This window comes from Vitis vinifera, chromosome 18, assembly GCF_030704535.1.
Source record: "Vitis vinifera cultivar Pinot Noir 40024 chromosome 18, ASM3070453v1".
NCBI lineage: Eukaryota > Viridiplantae > Streptophyta > Magnoliopsida > Vitales > Vitaceae > Vitis > Vitis vinifera.
Window position 1 is genome coordinate 8,607,289 of NC_081822.1, and position 19,076 is coordinate 8,626,364.

Genomic DNA, 19,076 nt, shown 5'->3' on the forward strand with positions numbered 1-19,076 from the left:
TTTCAATATTTAAAAGCACGCTTTCTGCGCTATTATTTTATTCTTTTACCAGACCATCTTGTCGGCAGGAGTTTGGAATTTTAGACCTTCCTTTTATTTATTTATTTTTTATAACCCATAAAAAAATCGTCTTTGGAATATACCGACTAGAATACGTTTATTTAGAAATTATAAAAAGGGCTGATTTCTCCTGCCAGAGAGGCGTTTGTATTCTTCATCTAAAAATTAAAAAATAAAACCATGCACCCCGTGATTGCCCCTTTGGCGGTCATGGCGGTGTTGATGGTCCTATCCCATTCCTGTCCACCACATGGCATTGTATCATACGCATTGCTTAAACGACCTCGTTTTAATTGCACCACCTTGCAACTCACGGTTTTGGGAGGCAACTCCTATGCTGCAGGGTCCGCTCACTTTTCCATTTTGGGCCTCGAGAGAACTGGATCCGAAAGTATAAATTCTCCTTTTGTCGGCAACCATCATACAATGAAATATGAAAAATATTTTATACAAAAGCAACGACTTCTTTGTGTGATTGACCACTGTCTCTGCATCCAGCGACGGAGAAATTCACTAAAACATGCTCATAGAACTGTTGGATTCGTTTTGCATAATATCACTATGTTCTGGGGAAAAACAAGTACTTGAGCTGAATGTGGATTCCTTTAGCATTATTGTCTCCTGCCGATATGTTAATGCCTTGAGAAAATTATATGAACAAATTTTGAGATAATCTGGACCAGTCAATCGGGTTAATCTGTTAATTAAATTTTAATAAAACCTAAGTTCACTGGTTTCTTTTCCCAATTAATTAAGTTCTTGAATACTACCCTCCATGAACAGTTTCTCTGGATTTTATATGTCTCTGCTTTTGCCGTGATTTGGGCTTCTAGTGGTTTTTATTGAGAATAATGAAATTTATGTTAAATGATGATAGGGGGATTATGAAATTCAAATTTAGTTTAGTCTTTATTCTAGTAAATGATCCGCATATTCGCATGTTTTTCATGTATCTTATATTCTCATCCTCAAACTTTGCCATTTTCCTTGAATCCTGGACTGATAGACATTAGCATAAGCAGAAATATCTGTTCACTTATTATAACAGTGCGAGAACGAACATGGATGGTGTGCTCGTGTTCACTTATTATAGATGGCCACTATGGGGCTTGATACAGTGTGCTTGTGTTGATCAATCCATTTCAGATAACCATAGGTGACACTGGGAGCATCTGCATCAATCTCTACGGTCACGAAGAAACCTCGCTTCTGGTATTTGCTAGTGAATGTGAGAATACTGGGCTCTGTTTTGATTCTCATTCCAGTAGGAACCTCTACAACTGCCTGGTAAGTTGCTGTATCATTCCCCACGTTTGTCAGTACCCTGCTGAAGTTCCTTACTTTTGGAGACTCTGCTCCTTTAGTAAATATGGCCACAAATGAAGGATAATTGAGGTCATTAGGTTTCCCACTGCAGTTCCATTGGTTGCGTCTGAGGATGGCACTCATCTGCTTCCTAGTGTAGCCAAGGCCGCATAAGAACTCAACATAATCTTGCAAATCCATGTCGAAGATGAGTCCAGGATCCATGGCTTTGTTGGGATTGATATGGCCAGCGCCAAAATCTAGAGGAGAAGCGGGAAGTCCTGTCCATTGGTCTCTAAAAGCAGAGCCAATATTGTCTATAGTATTTGCGGTAGTCATGATAGCTGATCGGATGGCTGCTGGGCTCCAATCACGGTGGACAGCCTTCAACAATGCTGCAACTCCAGCAACATGAGGTGCTGCCATTGATGTGCCGGAGAATAGTGCATAATCTGTCACCAAATCATAGTCACCAATTTGCATGAATGGCACGTTGGGTGCAACTGCTGCCAATACATCCACTCCAGGAGCAAGAATATCTGGTTTCAGAACACCCGGACTAATTGGGTCGGGTCCTCTAGAAGAGAAATAAGCCACTTGAGGTGCTGGCTTTGTACCCAACTTCGTTGACACGAACCTTAGGGCCTTCACTGTTGCATTACTCATTCCTGTTACGTACTCCAGGACTGAAGTCCCAGAATTAGTTGGCAGAACCAGGCTAGGAATGGAGTACTCATCTGGATCCAACAACAGATTATCGGTAATGAAGATGCCCGCATATGCACCTGCACTTTCAACCTCCTGTATCTGTGTATAAACATCAGTCTCTGTACTGTCACAGAGGACTACCTTTCCAGCTACCTCATTTGGATCCAAAGCTGAAAGCTTGCATGTCTCTTTGTTTGCATCCCCTCTTCCGTAGTACAGAGGTGCATTAGTAATGTAAATGCTCTGTGGGAAGTATGATGTCCCTTCCACTACTAAGCCATTTCCAAGAGTCATTGTTGCCACGAAGCTCCGATCAATGGTGCCAGCTCCTACTGTCATGATCCAAGGTGCTCCGTTGTGTGTACTACTTGTCCCACCATCATTCCCAGTAGCACAGACAACAAAAATTCCTTGCTCAATTGCGGAAAGAGAAGCAATGGCGATGACATCGCTGAAATAAGGTGTTTGGTCAAAGCCAAGAGACAATGACATGATATCAACCCCATCAACTATTGCTTGGTCCATGCCAGCAAGCACATCAGTAGCTGCACTCTCATATGTATCTGTTGCCCAGAGGACCTTGTACATGGCAAGATGCGCTCGTGGTGCCACCCCTCTGGCGCTACCCCTAGCATATCCAAAATGACTTGCACCAAGTACGTAGTTACCTGCAGCCGTGGATGAGGTGTGGGTGCCATGACCAACATTGTCTCGTGCTGAGTCAAAGTCAAGCTCCGTGGAGATATTTCGGCCTGCTGCTATGAGGCCTTTGCTAAAAGATCGAGCACCAACGAGCTTCCTGTTGCAACAAGATTGGGAAAATGCCGTTCCATACTCACACTGGCCCTTCCATCTCTCTGGCACTGGTGACATCCCTTTGTCGCTAAAGCTCCTGCTTTCTGGCCAAATTCCAGTGTCAATTATTCCAATGATCACACCGTCACCATATGATGCTGCAGGCCATATGCCAGAGTTGGGTTTTAGCCCAAGGAACTTAGTGGTGTGGGTGGTGAAGAGCTTTCCAAACGTCTCCCGATATGTGGCACGATGAGCTGGAGACTTCTCCAATTGCGATAGTTCAGAAGGTGTGAGTCTGGCACTGAAACCTTGCATCACATGACTATAGGAGTAGAGCAACATTTCTTTGTGGTTGACTGGAGATGTTGACACTGATTTTAGAGTAGAAAGGTGCCATGATTCATGAGTTGAGAAGGAATCAGGCTTGTAGGAATGGTCCATATGAATGATGTATGTCTGGCGTTCTTCAAGTTCTGACATCGCATTGTTGATCCCTAGTAGTAAGAGCAGTAGCCAAGACAGTACTGCATGATGTGAAAAGAGACTGCGGGAACTCCGCACCCTGCTCATTGTGGATGAGTTATGCTGGGAAGATGATGAAAATCAAGTGCTTTGCAATACTTTCCGCGAGAGAAATTTAAGGTACAGCGTATCTTTTGTAACGACTGAGGAACCCCACATAGAGAAATGTAATGCCAGGAAGATGTTGATGAGCAGAGGATTTATAATACTTAAAATGAAACTATGGTCAACCTGGTCAATATCAGCACGATAAGTTCAAGTATATGTCTTTTTCTCGGCGATTTTTTTCCTTAGAAGACTTGATCATTATCCGTTTGTAATATTGCTACCACCGGTCTTTCTTATGCTCTGTTTGGATACTTTTTGGTTGTATGGGTTAAGAATCCTAAGTGATAGCCTGTTGCATTGTAGGATAAGGGCCGGCTTTCCTTTCTTGCTCTTGCTCCTCAGTGAGCAGATGATGGTCCATTCTGTTGAAAAGTATATATCACTTATAATATCAATTAATATTAGCTTTGTTATGTCACAATAGTATTGATGAATTGATAATCCCTTTTTTATGGTCCATGAAATTTAATTTGAAATAATTTATTGAATATAATAATATGGAAAGATATTAAAAAATTATATATGCTGGTGAGTACTCAATCACTATCCGATCATTAAGAACTCGGTACATGCATGGCTGATCATCATAATGGGACATGGATGCTTATATATATCTCGACTCCGAATGAGATTGGAGAGCAGGTTTCAAAATGAATTTGATAGCATTTAACGTTAGGACACAGGAGATGCATTCATGAATTGGAGGAAGGCAAAATACCCTTAAATGCTTTCCATTGGAATGTTTCTTTACTAGAAACTGTGGACAACAAAATTACCATTATTTTGACATTCTCACATAGTTTTCTAAATGATGGCATAAACGCATATACTCAAATTTCGGATGAATGAGTTCCAAACAGCAGCTAGTGACACTACCATGGTAATTTGTTAGAATGGTAAAGAGTAAGAGTGCCAAAGGGAAACCTTGCAGGCGATCTCCAGGATGTTTCGAGATGGGTAATGGGACTAATGAAATTAATTTAGTGAAAATTTTGGGTGATATATACCATGAAAGGAGCCTATTTCTATTATAATTGAAAAAAAACGTTGACAGCAAACGGAAAAGTTTGAAGCGGATGCATGCAAGAAGAAAATAAAGGAAATGTTAGAAATAGGTGACCAACAGAAAACATATATAGCTGGCCTTGTGCTGTAGGTGCTGAAATAGTAGTACTAATGCTTCCATTCAAGTAGTCTATGACGATATCATAGATAATGTGATAGTGATTCTTTGTTAAAACCGTAGAGTGCTGATGCAAAAGATGAGGACAGTTTGCAGTTTGTTTGTTTCACATTACAACACAACACGAGAAAAGAATAAAAATAAAAACTAGTCTGAATCCACTCATTTCTGAAAATGATCTTCGGCTCACATAAGTTTCATTTTATCTGCTCCAGCCTGTCGATCATGTGTCTTCTTAAAACCAATTCTGGGTTGTCCAGGCTTCTTTCCTTCAACAAAGTAAGTTTAATTTTTTGAGGCAGGGCTACCTCGTCTCTTGTGCTTCAATTGAATGGATCATCTTGTTGGCCCAACGCATTCTATATGTCACTATATCAGTATGGAAACATCAGATTTCCTTTTTCAAAGGAACTCATAAACCACCTGGTTGAATTTCTTAAACCCTTTTTTCATACTCATTTTTATATCAATGAATATATACCTATCCGTATTTGAGCTATCTGGAGATACCTAGTAAACCAAGCTTGGAATTAGCAGGACAATGCATGATTCAAGCTGTATATGAGGCCCACTCATTGTATATATATTCATGGTAGAGACAAAGTTATCTGCCATGATATTTAGCATATCCAGACTGTGCCACTCACCAAAACTTTCAGATGCAATTCTGCCTGTTTCCAATTGTAGCCTTGCGAGAATTTACAGGGTATCTCCGGATATTTAATGTAGCCGAGCTCCTCCAAACAAGTTCAGCTAAAAGATATCAAGAAGTGCATTTGACCAAAAACTGGCATTAGCTGCGAACGAGGCCCACTTCATTATAACTTGCATTGCACTAATTGTATTCAAATTGTGTTCACATTATTTGCAAAAATGTTCTCTCCATTAATGTGTAACTTCTTTTGCTTCCTACTCATACAAAGTACTCAAATATATATAAAAGAGAAACAATTCACAATACATACTCAAAATAAATCTTTAATCAACCAGAATTAACAGCTACAGTTCTTATATACGATTATGAGGGATACGGAATATTGCCATCTTTTATCCAAAAAAACTTTTCTAATTAGGAAAGAGATATTGCTATTTTAAAGGAGTCTATGGTTGATGATGATTTTGTTTCAAATATCAACATGAAGATTTTAGTCCAAAAATGGCAATATGCAGATTTTACAACCATGTAATAAACACAAACTAGTAATTTAAATATATATAAACAATTTTTCAAGGGTTAAGATGGAACAAGACTAATTCGGCCTCGGCAATAAAAAAGGATCACTGGCCCGCTGCCAAGCTCAATTATTAAAACTGCGACCGGCCCTGGAGGTAAATTTTTCTTATTTCTTTTTATATTTGTCTTATTTTAAGGCTCCCATCATTGTCTTTCATAGCTTGACGACACTAGTGATCATTATATAATGAGGTATCAGCGCCCATATGGACTCCATTCAAGTGAAAGAACCATGGGGTTTGATAATGTGGTTCATCGTCTCTACTTGATATTCCTTGCATGGATTTTGTTTACTCTCCATTTCAGATCAGCGTCAGGAGAGAGGTCCACGTATATCATCCACATGGACAAGTCTCTCATGCCTAAGGCTTTTGCTACCCATCACCACTGGTACGCCTCCACCGTCGATTCCCTCATGACGGCTGCTTCCACAACATCCATCGCCGTTCAATCCACGCCTAAGCTTATCTACATTTATGATCATGTACTTCATGGTTTTAGCGCAGTTCTATCCAAAGGTGAACTGGAGAAGTTACGTAGGTCAACCGCAGGGTTTGTCTCAGCGTACAGTGACAGCACTGTCACACTTGACACCACCCACACTCTTGAGTTTCTCAAACTCAACCAAATCTCGGGTCTATGGCCGGCGTCGGATTTCGGAAAAGACGTCATTGTTGGCGTTATCGACACCGGAGTCTGGCCCGAGAGCGCTAGCTTCAAAGATGATGGTATGACCCAAATTCCAGCAAGGTGGAAGGGAACGTGTGAAGAAGGACAAGAGTTCAACTCTTCCATGTGTAACCGAAAGATGATTGGAGCTAGATACTTCAATAAGGGTGTGATAGCTGCAAATCCCGGTGTTAACCTAACGATGAACTCAGCTAGGGACACACAAGGTCATGGGACTCATACTTCGTCCACAGCTGCTGGGAATTACGTGGAAGGCGCGTCCTACTTTGGGTATGCCAAGGGAACTGCAAGAGGAGTTGCGCCCGGAGCCAGGGTGGCCATGTATAAGGTCCTTTGGGATGAAGGCCGATACGCTTCTGATGTTCTTGCTGGTATGGATCAAGCTGTCGCGGATGGTGTTGATGTGATTTCCATTTCCATGGGATTTGATCTAGTGCCATTGTATAAGGATCCTATAGCTATAGCTTCATTTGCTGCCATGGAGAAGGGTGTGCTAGTTTCATCTTCAGCTGGGAATGCAGGCCCATCTCTGGGGACGTTACACAATGGAATCCCATGGGTGTTGACCGTCGCAGCGGGTACCATTGATCGTTCATTCGCAGGCACTTTGACTCTTGGTAATGGGTTAACCATCAGAGGATGGACCATGTTTCCTGCAAGTGCTTTGGTCCAAGATCTACCTCTTGTTTATAACAAGACTTTGTCTGCCTGCAATTCATCAGCACTGTTGTCTGGAGCACCTTATGGCGTCGTTATATGCGACAAGGTAGGATTTATTTATGAACAATTAGATCAGATTGCTGCGTCAAAGGTTGGAGCGGCTATAATTATTTCCGACGACCCCGAATTATTCGAGTTAGGTGGTGTACCTTGGCCTGTTGTGGTGATCAGCCCCACGTATGCAAAAGCTGTGATTGATTATGCCAAAACTGCTCATAAACCTACAGCCACCATGAAGTTCCAACAGACCCTTCTGGATACAAAGCCTGCGCCAGCTGTTGCTTCTTACACATCGAGAGGTCCTTCCCGCAGCTATCCTGGTATCTTGAAGCCGGACGTGATGGCACCAGGGTCATTGGTTTTGGCTGCTTGGATTCCAAATTCTGAGGCTGCAATAATTGGAAGTTTGTCGTTGTCCAGTGATTACAATATGATTTCCGGGACATCCATGGCCTGTCCACATGCTTCTGGCGTGGCTGCACTGCTGAGAGGAGCACACCCGGAATGGAGCGTGGCTGCTATTCGGTCCGCCATGGTGACCACAGCAAACCCATACGATAATACTTTTAATAACATACGGGATAACGGATTAAGTTTCGAAATTGCTTCTCCTCTCGCCATGGGAGCCGGCCAAATTGATCCGAACAGAGCACTTGACCCAGGTCTAATATACGATGCAACTCCACAAGACTACGTCAATCTCCTCTGCTCCATGAATTTCACCACCAAGCAAATCTTAACCATCACCAGATCAAACACTTACACTTGCTCCAACCCATCTCCAGACCTGAATTACCCATCCTTTATCGCTCTATACAACAACAAATCAACGGCATTCGTCCAGAAATTCCAGAGAACTGTGACGAATGTGGGAGATGGAGCATCAAGTTATAAGGCTATTGTGACAGCACCGAAGGGCTCCAAAGTCATGGTCTCACCCGCGACATTGGCCTTCGAGAACAAGTATGAAAAGCTGAGCTACACTCTGACTATAGAGTATAAGAGTGAGAAGGATGGCAAGGTGTCGTTTGGCTCGCTTACATGGATTGAAGATGATGGAAAACATACGGTGAGGAGCCCCATAGTGGTATCGCAAGTGGTGACACCATGGTAAAAACTTTCGATTACAGCCTAAGACATGTTCCTTTTTCATGTGAACTTTATTAATCTGAATTAAATATCAGACCCGCGTTGCAGTCTTACACAGAGAATCTGCAAAACTATTGAGTTCCAAATATTTAATTCTGAATCCCATGATAAGTTAAAGATATAAATGTTTTTTTTTTTTCTTTCTCATACTAACTAATTCACCTTTTATTAAAAATGAATAAAAATATATTTAAAAGTGATTATAAAAAATATTTCTAACGTTTTTAATATTTGAATGATAAATTTTTTTAAATATTATAAATATTAAAAACACTTTTTAAAATTGTTATGAAACGGGATCTAAAAATTGATTAATAAAATTACTTATTCTCTTTTTTTGAAATTAAAATATATTCTTAATAAAAATTTTAATTTACTAAGGTGGTGTTTGTTTTTTTGGCTTTTTGCTGAAAATCATTTAGTTTTAGAATTTAGGTTGTTTGTTTTTTTACTTTTTCATGACTTATTATAAACTTTTTATTAAATAAAAAAAGCTAAAATATGTGGCTTTTTCTAAATAGAAAAAATAACATAATGATTTTTTTTTACTTTTTAATACTTAATAGAAATAAAATACTACAAAAACAAACAACCTAATATTTAATACTATTAAGTATTAAAGTTCTATTTAGAATTAAGTAAAAAAACAAACATCACCTAAGAATTTTCGAATTTATATTTTAAACTCATGAAATAATTTTAAATTTATTTCTGAATGTTGTCTTTCCCTTGCAAACATTAGTTTAGTCCGTCATTACGATGATCAGGAAAATTATTTAAAAAATTATGGAACCCGTAAACATTAATTGTCAGTAAAAAAAATTTCCATTCCATCCTGATTGTGAATGGTGAAATTTATTGTTTTTTTTTATGATAAGAAGTAAATGAGTGGATTAAAATGTAAAAAACTTTAGACATCAAATCCCTATCCATCTGCTGAGCAAGTAGTTGGAACATAAATATTGTCGCTAGTCCAACATTTCCTAGACATTTGAGCCAACTAAAGTTATAATACATTAATACTTAATACTCAGGGATTAAAAATTTTAAATCATTTAATTACAAGATATTAAAACTATTTATTATTTATTATTTCGAATTTATAGAAAATTAGAATAATACAAAATCTAATTCATATCTTTACTGATTCAAGGACGAGTTCATCTCTTATCTTTCATTTAATGTTATTAAATTTGAGATTTACCTTAACCTCTAAGGGGATGTAGGTTCTTTCAACAATCTAGAATTTGATAAAATTGAGAGATTTTGGAATGATAGGATAAGTCATGGTTTTTCTTAATGCAAATATCAAACCTTAAAATGAGTTTAAGAAAGATATATATAAGTGCTAAGACAAAATATTTTTTTATCTTGACTTAGTCCCTAATTAATTTGTGAGCCCAAGTCAAAGACGTAATCCATTGTCCTAGTTGATACATCTATTTAATTAAATGTAATTTTAATATTTTAATTTAATAATATATATATGGTACATCTATTTAATTCATGTGAGATGTACCACAAAGTATCAAAGTTTTATAGTTTAAAACTTCAAACTTCTGATTTGACATACTAATTAATGTTATTGTAAAGTTTTAATTTGTATTGAATTCTCATATTTGTATTATATTTCAATTAACATAATAAAAATATTTAATATTTTTTATTAGTATTTATTTATCTTTTATCAATATTTTAAGTTATCTTATATTTTTATAATATAAATTATAAATTTAATTAAGAACTTATTCAAACTTATAAGATTATAATTACAAATTATATTTCATAAAAAGTATAATTTACGAATTATAAACTTAATTTTCATAAATAATAAGTTTTATTTACTAGTTATAAGCTATAATTTAATTTTAAAATTAACTCAATAAAATTACAAATATATGTACTTAAGGCACAAAGGTAATCGAGGGTGTGGCCTGGGCTCGACTGTCTTTTAGCCTTAGATATGGGGAGAGAAGATTGGGCCCAGCCCTGATGAATCTCTGTTTCCAACCTTTATAATTATAAATCTTATTTGTTACTAATTCCAATTTTTCATATAAATAATTATTATAAGTGTTTTATTATTGGAATAAATTTTAATATTTTAGTATGTTCAAAATATGTTCAATTTTTCACTTTTTAAATTATTTGTTGATAAGTGATTGTTTGATAAATTAACTTAATAACTTAATTTAAGTCATCAAGTAAATTAAGTATGTTTTATTCTTAAATTCATATCTTGATTTTATATTTTTATACCCATTTGTTCTATTTACCTTTTTGATTTATTTTGCTACTCTATGACTTACATTGTTATTTGACTTATTTTATCCCAATTATAAATTATGAGGATAAATGTGTTAATTTGATAATTTAAAGTTAATTTTAGTAAATAACATTAATACTTAAAGTAAAAATTGAATAATAAGTTTTAAGTTAATAACTAAAGTATGATTTAACTTAAAATTAATTTAAGTCATTAACTAATAAGTATTCAATTTTATCAAACACCTCTTAACTATCTAATTTAATAATATAAAATAATGATGAACACACTTTCGTGATTTGAGATATTCTAATATATGTTAAATTATGGGTTTTTTTAATTATTAGTTTTCAAATATTAATCTTAATTTTCTAAAATAAGAAGAGAAATTTTAAACGCATTCACTTATTCTCTATGTATGTCCATTTTTTAAAATAAATAAATTTTACATGTGAGATGATGATAATTCCATTTTTTTTCAACCTATTCAACTCTACCAATCCAAAACCCTAACTCTATCTCTCCTCCATGTATGGATGAAACTTTGAAACTTGTTTGGAACTAATCTTTTAGAAATGGTTTCAAAATATAGTTTTAGTGAATGGTTCTTAAAAACAATTCTAAATTATTTTCAAAAAACTCAAATATTACAATATAAAATTTTTTTAAATGTTTTTTATTTATTTTCAATTATTAATTAAAACACTACAAAAAATAATTAAAAACGTCTAAAATTTGTTCAAAAAAATCAGCTCATTTTCAAAATAATTTTTTAAAAAGCTATTTTCTATCATAAAATTTCAAATATATTCCTTCAATTAAAAAAAAATATTTTTTATTCTAAACATTAATTAAAAAATATTTTCAAGAATAATTTTTTATCTTAATATTATTTACATATGAGTATTTTTTGATTGTCATATGTATAGTTGTTTTCAACCAAATTTGGAATTGAATTGACATAATGATGCTAGATCTAAATCCATATGGGTCATATTTGATTGGTTGGATATAGTATGGTATAAGATATGTCCCATTCTGAATTTTAGGTAACTCAAGAACCTGACTCGGACCCTAGTTAAAGGTTTGACCTATTATTCTTAATCTAAGCTAATAGTCAACTCGAAGACCCTGATTTTTTTTTTCTTTTCCTGAAACCAATCATCACCTAATCACAAATATAATAAGTTTATCATCTTACCACCCAAGTGATTATCTAATTTATATATATTTTTACAATAATTTCTATGATAATATACTCCCAAAAGTCCTTTACAAAATTTAAAAATATAGATTAGATTACAATAATTTATATAACTCAAATTAGTGCATGCCAAATAAGTTAATATAAATTAAGAATGATCATGGTTAAGTTCTTTACTTTTTGGGACTTTCTAGAACATTCTTTGATATTCCTTCAATTCTTCCAAAACAATATCTAGAACTAAAAAGTTTTAAAAAGGAATGAATAAGCATTTTCATATTGCTCAATAGGATGTTTTGCATCCAAAGGGGTTAACGATTCTAAGTGAATATAACATCGTAGTATACATAATAATGTTTTATTTACATCATATATATTAAATAAAACTCAACCATACAAAATTAAATCAATCTAAGTTATCACATTTTTTTTCTTCATCAATCATACATATCATATTAAATATTTGTATTTTTCTTACACAAAATAAATAAATGATTTTTTTCTAGCAACATATTCGAACATACATTTGACGTCATTCAATCAAATAATTTATACAAATCCTTCATCTAGATGCAAACATAATGCAAACGTTCACATACAATCAAATAATGTATTATTATTTTCGAGTTTTTACTGAAAGATATGCGTTCGTACTCAAATTGTAACACCCAAAATTTAATCTATGGTCAAAATAGTAATTTTTAAAGTAATTAAGTAATTAATTAAATTCATTAAAGGTGAAAGAGTCCTTTCACAATTAAAAATCCTAAGTATAAATTAGATTTTCCTCTTGTCTTCTTCATTTAGAAAACCCTATCAACCAGAATTTGAAAATTGGAGATTGTAGGGTTCAAGGGTTAGAGGTTCAGAGTTTGAAGTTCAGGTTTTTCTAGGTAAGATTCTAACCCTAAAATTAATATTTTATATTCGTTAGTTAGTTCTGAACACGTTAGATTTCTTGGAAAAATAATAATAATTTAGATTAGAATTATTTTATTTTATTTTTTTGTTTTATTCGTTTTAATATAAAAAATATTAGAAATTTAGGATTATTGGTTGATTTATTGTTGGAAATTGGGAAATCTTAAGTTTTTGAAAAAAAAAAATGATTCTTTGGAAGATTTTGATTTGGGTTAGGGTTAATCTATTTAAATGTTTTAAGTCAAAATACTGAAATTATGAATATAGGTTGTTCTATTCATGATAATAGGGAAATTCCAAATTTTCTTAGATGAATAGATCTAAACAATGAAATATAACAAATTAAATGATTAAATATATATATATTTTATATGTGATTTAAGGGATTGGAAATTATTAAAAAAAAAAGGGCGTGAGCTCTAAAAAAGAAAAAAGGACGGGTGTGCGCTAGAGAAGACTATATATATATATATATATATATATATAATATGGAAGCTTGGGTGTTGAGCATGTGAGAAAGAATGAGTAGGATGGGAAAAAATAATAATAATAAAATAATATTAAGAATAAGGGAGATAGGCATGGGGAGTGTGTTTGGTGGTTAATATATATATTATAGTTTAATTAAATTATGTTGTGTCCCAATAAATAAATTGAAAATAAAATTTAAGTTTTATATGAATTATAAATTTATTAATTTTTCTAAAATAGGAATAGATGAAATTATCTTTCATAATTAAAAATATTAATTTGAATACTTAAAATTTTAGGATTGTTAAACTTATAATTTTAGATAAATAGTAATAGTTATTTCTCTTGTACTTTGTTAGGTGAAGAGTAGGTTTTCCGGAATTATTTTTCTTCAAAGTTTTTGAGGACTTCTTTTGAGGTAAAGGAAATTATACAGATTTTGCAAAAGAAAATAAATATATATATATATATATATATATATATGTTGTTTGAAATGTGTAATTGTTACACTACAAGGAAAAAGATATATGGTGACATTTATAATAAGTCACTATAAACATAGGGTGTCACTACAACATAGCGTCACCTTATCCACTGACACCATAGAGGGTATCAATTGGTGACGTATTTGGAAGCGACACCAAAGCAGATAAATGGTGACACATTCAGAAGAGACACCATATATTTTTAGTGATGCTTAATTTGATATAGAGTTGTATGAGATATATAAGGTGTCATATTAAATGCATCATCTTTGAGTTATGGTGTCACGTTAAATGTATCACCTTTAATTTATGGTGTCACATCATTGTAAATGATTATGGAAGATATGGTTGTTTTTTGTTGATTAGTTTGTAGATTTTTGTAATGCTTATTAATAAATAAGACTAACCTGTGTAAATTGTCCATAAATATAATAATCATATTACATTTAACTTATATTTTCATAATGCTTATGAATTAATTTGTAACATATTACATCATCCAATAATATTTGTATGTCAAATGTTCACAAAATGATAGTACATCAAACACATCAAACCCACCAAAACTAAAAAAGAAAAGTGAATACACATTAAAACATGATTTAGAAATGTTAAGCTTCCCAACATTCATGTATACTTTCATTTCATATGCATAAAACCGGCTAACCATAAAATGACACAAGAGTTGCATCCAAAAACCCAAAATTCTCAATTCCAAATAAAGTAACATTTATGTCCTATAATGTATGACATAAGAGTCATATCTAAAAACCTAAATCTTGTTGCCTCTTTCTCCTTTCTTTTTATTCTTCATATTGTCCTCCCAAGAGTGTATACCTGCATTTCATAGTTTAATGAGTTTTAGAGTTCTTATTGAAAATAAAAATGTGATGTTATAAACAATAAACAAATCTAAGTACTAATGTTTTCTTTTTCTTTTTTCTTTTTCTCATTTTGGTATAAAAATAGTTCGTAAAGAATAAGTAATGTTATACAATATCAATGGAAAATTCAATCATATAACAACTAAGGGACTTACCATGAATGATCACGATACATCAATATGATTCATGATTAGTTATAACACAAAAGTAATCTATTTTTCTCTAATTTCATCAAATTCTACTTGAGAATATGTTTTATTTGTCATCAAACTGAAATCAAATGAGAATAACATTAATATCACAATAATTGAAAGTATGAAATTATGTACAATTCATTAAACGAGTAAAACCTTTGATGCAATAACTGTAAAATCAACAATTATTTCTTTAATGAATCTCATAACAAAGTAGTCATATTTGAACTCAGTATTATTTTTTTACTATTAAATTATTTTTAAACAAAATAACAATTATTAATATATTGGTTCATTTTTAAATACTTTCATAAGAATATATTTTAACTACAAGTTATTTTAATTTATCAAAAGATTTTTAGGAAATGAGCTATTATCCATTTATTATTTTCTTATTTTTCAAAAAACATTTTCAGTCATTTCATACACGTTTTCAACTACTAAAATTATTGTTTTTATAGAATAAACAAAGAAGCATAAGCATACACTTCTCCTCCACTCACTAAGTCAACTATTACAATCACCATAATATTTTATTCACCTACCAATATCTCATTCCATTTAGATAACTCTCTCAACAAAATCATTTCTACAATACTTTTTACTTTCCTATGATATTGAACATTTTATTCCATTTAGGTGACTCTCAACACAAAGAAAAGTAGGAATGTCTTCTTAGGTTAACTAAACAAAGACTTTTTTTTTTTACTTTACAATATGTATAAAAAAAAACAATTATTTATTACAAGGAATGTGGTAGAAATGTCATTTCATTTTTAAAGAATTTTTTAGAATTTCTTAAACATTTACAAAAAATAGAATCTAACAATTTTATTTCTAAAAAAATTGATCAATTCAAAAAAGAAAGAAGAATGTTATTTTTAAAGAAAAGTTAATAAACCACTTTATTCTTGAATTATCTAAACAAAACTTACTAAAAAATATTTTATCCCAAATTTATTTTCAAAACTTTCTTATTGAAAACTATCTCATATATAAATTATTTTATTATATAGAGAAATTCTTATTTTATTCTTTTTTTAGAGAAAAATTCACTTGTTTATTAAATATCAAAGAAGTCTATTTTTATGTCTATTATATATATATAAATTCTCTTATTTTCATACAAGAAATTTCCATTTATGCCTAAAATACTTTTAGAAAAATCATTGCCAACAAAATTTTATTTTTAAAATTATTTTCAACATTCTTATTTAAAAAAAATTATCATTGGATTATTTTCAAAAAGGACAGTCCTAAAAAATTTAACCATTTATAACCCAATTTAAACTCAAAAATTATCCCCAATATTATTTTATATTCCTAAATTATTTTCAAACAAAATAACAATTATTAATATTTTGATTCATTTTTAAATACTTTCACAAAAATATATTTTAACCACATATTATTTTAATTTATCAAAATATTTTTAGGAAATGAGTTATTTTCCATTTATTACTATCCTATTTTTCAAAACATATTTTCAGGCATTTCATTCACATTTTAAAATTTCAAATACTAAAATTATTGTTTTTATAAAACAACAAAGCATGTAAATTTCAACTACTAAAATTATTGTTTTTATAGAATAAACAAAGCAACATACACTTATCTTCCATTTACTAATTCAACTATTACAATCACCCCAATATTTTGTTCACCTACCAATAATTCATTCCATGTAGGTGACTCTAAAAAAAAAAAGTCATATTTATAATACCCTTTACGACTCTGATACCCAATATTATATTCTATTTAGGTGACTCAATACAAAGAAAGTGGGAATGTTTTCTTAGGTTAACCGAAGAAAACCCTAAATAACTTAAGTGCTTTTGGATTAATTGAGTATCATCTTGTAGTAGATGTCAATCTCTATTGTTAGACTTCACCAAAAAGCTCCTAGCACGGTGGAAAAAAGTATCAAATATAGTCAAGTCTTCAATAAAATACTATTTCATGCGAAAAATTACTACAAACTAGTGTATCTCTCATTCTCAATTAGACAAAATTTTTAAAAATAATTCATTTTTCTTGTTTTCATTTGTTTTAGGGCTTATTAGCAATGAAACAAAAAATATGTTAGAATGTTAAACCTAGTTTTTACTTCCCTGGAACTCGATAAAAAACACCATTTACAAAACCCACATCATAGATATACTAAATCAAGAGATATAAAAAAATTATACTAACAAAGTTTTTTGCATTAATAAAAAAAATGAAGATGGTAGATAAGAGATTTTGACTTACCCGAGATTTTACGAAGCAAAGAATATCAATTATGGGTGTGCCGACCATGGGTGTGAGAAGAAGGAGAAGAAAATGATGGTTAGGGTTAAGCAATAAGATTTTTTATATTAGTTAATGTATATATGGAAACAATGGACTTTTCATAAATTGTTCCTACTCACTATTTTTAAAAAGGGCCCATTAAGTTATAAAATTTAAAACTTTTTATTTCATATGGTGTCACTTCCAAAAAATGACATCATAAATCTGAAATTAGCATCATCTAACTATCCTAATTGAAGATTTTTTATATGATGTGTCACCTTTATAAATTTTAAGTTCAATGGTGTCATTATTTTAAATGCGACACCATAAATAGTGACATCATATATTATTTTTGTAGTAGTGTTAATTTTACTTTTAAGCATGGATCAAATATATTTTTGTATGGAAAATGTGTTATAATATTTATTTTGTTTATATCGAAATACTTGAGGATTTTATGCTTTTGTAAGTTGAAATAAATAAAATAAAGAATTTGACTCTAATTTATTTGACCCTTGTCAATAGGATATAATAATTGACTTTTTGGTCCTTGTCAATGGAATATAATAATTGACCTTTACATTTTTATAATAGGAAATGTAATTGATTTGAACCCCAACCTCCAAGGGTTTGGTTAGAGGTTACTAGTACTAGTAGTATTTGGTTTCGTCCACCTTAAAAAGAACATTTGAGGCTAGCCACCTATTTGTAAAGTCTCACTTAATTGGACACTATTTGTTATTTGATAACTAGTAAAAACAATTGAAATGTATTTGATTTGAAATATATATGAAATGATTTTGATATATAGGAAAATTTTGGTTAAACACCTTAGCATGTATTAGTATATTTGTACTCAAACGTTCTTATGAAAATGATTCTACAATAAATCTCCTATTTGTAAGCATGATTGAAACTATTTGATCCATGAAACTGTATTAGTATTTCTTATTGGGCTTTGAATTCATTCCCCTTTATTGATAATTTTCAGGTACCCTCAATTCGGGTGAGGAGTGACGATTATGAGGAGAATTTGGCTTGTTAAAATTTTTGTCAAAACTCTCTTTATTTTGAGCATTGTTAGATGTTAAAATTTATTTTCCATTGGAATTATTTGAGTTTAGAGTTATTTGGACAATAATACTTGATTTGATGTGTGAGTTTCAAAAATTGTTATTTGGAGATTTTAGAATTTTTGTTCTACTACTTTAAACAGGAATTTAGTAATTGGTAAATTTTTCAGTTACAATATGATGTTTGAGTTGTTTCCACTTTAAGCCTTTGGGCTTGAGGTGTGAAATGACCGTCATACCCTTGGAGCGGGTTTTGGAGCTCGACACAAATACACTTTTCATTGAGAGTTTTCTAAGGGTAAACTTTTATATTTTTCATATTAAGAATTTCACCCATTTCTTAATTTGCCCTTTTTAAGTCCTTTCAATTTTTTTTTCTTTTCATTTTCCCATTCCTTATGGTCTTTTCATTCTCGTATCAGTTTCACATAATGGTTTGTTTATTTTTCCTTGCACATAACCATGTGTGCGAGTAAATGCAATATACCATCATTGTCCAATCCCAACTCAAATGCACATAAAACACATGTTTTAAACATAAAATAACACTCCAAATTTTTCACAAATAATGTTTATTATTTTCAATACTAGCATATCATTAATAAATTTCAATTTCATCTTTTCAACAAAATCCAAATAATTCTAGTACTTCATACAAATATTTCTCTTTAATTGACATGAGGTATGTCATTATTAGATAATTGCTGAATTTTTCTCCAACGTGATTGCTTAAAAAATCAAATTAAAAGTTCATATAAACTCAAAAAAATTAAAACAATAATTGTATACATGAAATCACTTGCAAAATCTCACCATAATAAATAGAC

General features: G+C 31.9%; 2 protein-coding genes and 1 long non-coding RNA gene across 3 annotated transcripts; 1 reads left to right on the forward strand and 2 right to left on the reverse strand.

Moving 5' to 3' along the window:
* Positions 1 to 1,033: 1,033 nt before the first annotated feature.
* On the reverse strand, positions 1,034 to 3,576 carry LOC100248833 (subtilisin-like protease SBT3). Its single transcript, XM_002282820.4, has one exon. It carries the CDS (start codon positions 3,439 to 3,441, stop codon positions 1,141 to 1,143), a length of 2,301 nt encoding a protein of 766 aa, XP_002282856.4. The 5' UTR covers positions 3,442 to 3,576; the 3' UTR covers positions 1,034 to 1,140.
* A 2,522-nt stretch (positions 3,577 to 6,098) lies between these two features.
* On the forward strand, positions 6,099 to 8,572 carry LOC100243797 (subtilisin-like protease SBT3). The gene has a single exon (XM_002284833.5). It carries the CDS (start codon positions 6,106 to 6,108, stop codon positions 8,440 to 8,442), a length of 2,337 nt encoding a protein of 778 aa, XP_002284869.3. The 5' UTR covers positions 6,099 to 6,105; the 3' UTR covers positions 8,443 to 8,572.
* A 5,819-nt stretch (positions 8,573 to 14,391) lies between these two features.
* LOC132253215 (uncharacterized) lies at positions 14,392 to 17,219 on the reverse strand. Its single transcript, XR_009465028.1, has 2 exons — positions 17,153 to 17,219; positions 14,392 to 14,661 (listed from the first exon to the last, which is right to left on the reverse strand). It is a non-coding gene; the product is annotated as an uncharacterized LOC132253215 (long non-coding RNA).
* Positions 17,220 to 19,076: the final 1,857 nt, after the last annotated feature.

Excerpts from the sequence above, each read along its gene's own strand:
- LOC100248833 (XM_002282820.4), bottom strand. The coding sequence starts at position 3,441 with ATGAGCAGGGTGCGGAGTTCCCGCAGTCTCTTTTCACATCATGCAGTA.
- LOC100243797 (XM_002284833.5), top strand. The coding sequence starts at position 6,106 with ATGAGGTATCAGCGCCCATATGGACTCCATTCAAGTGAAAGAACCATG.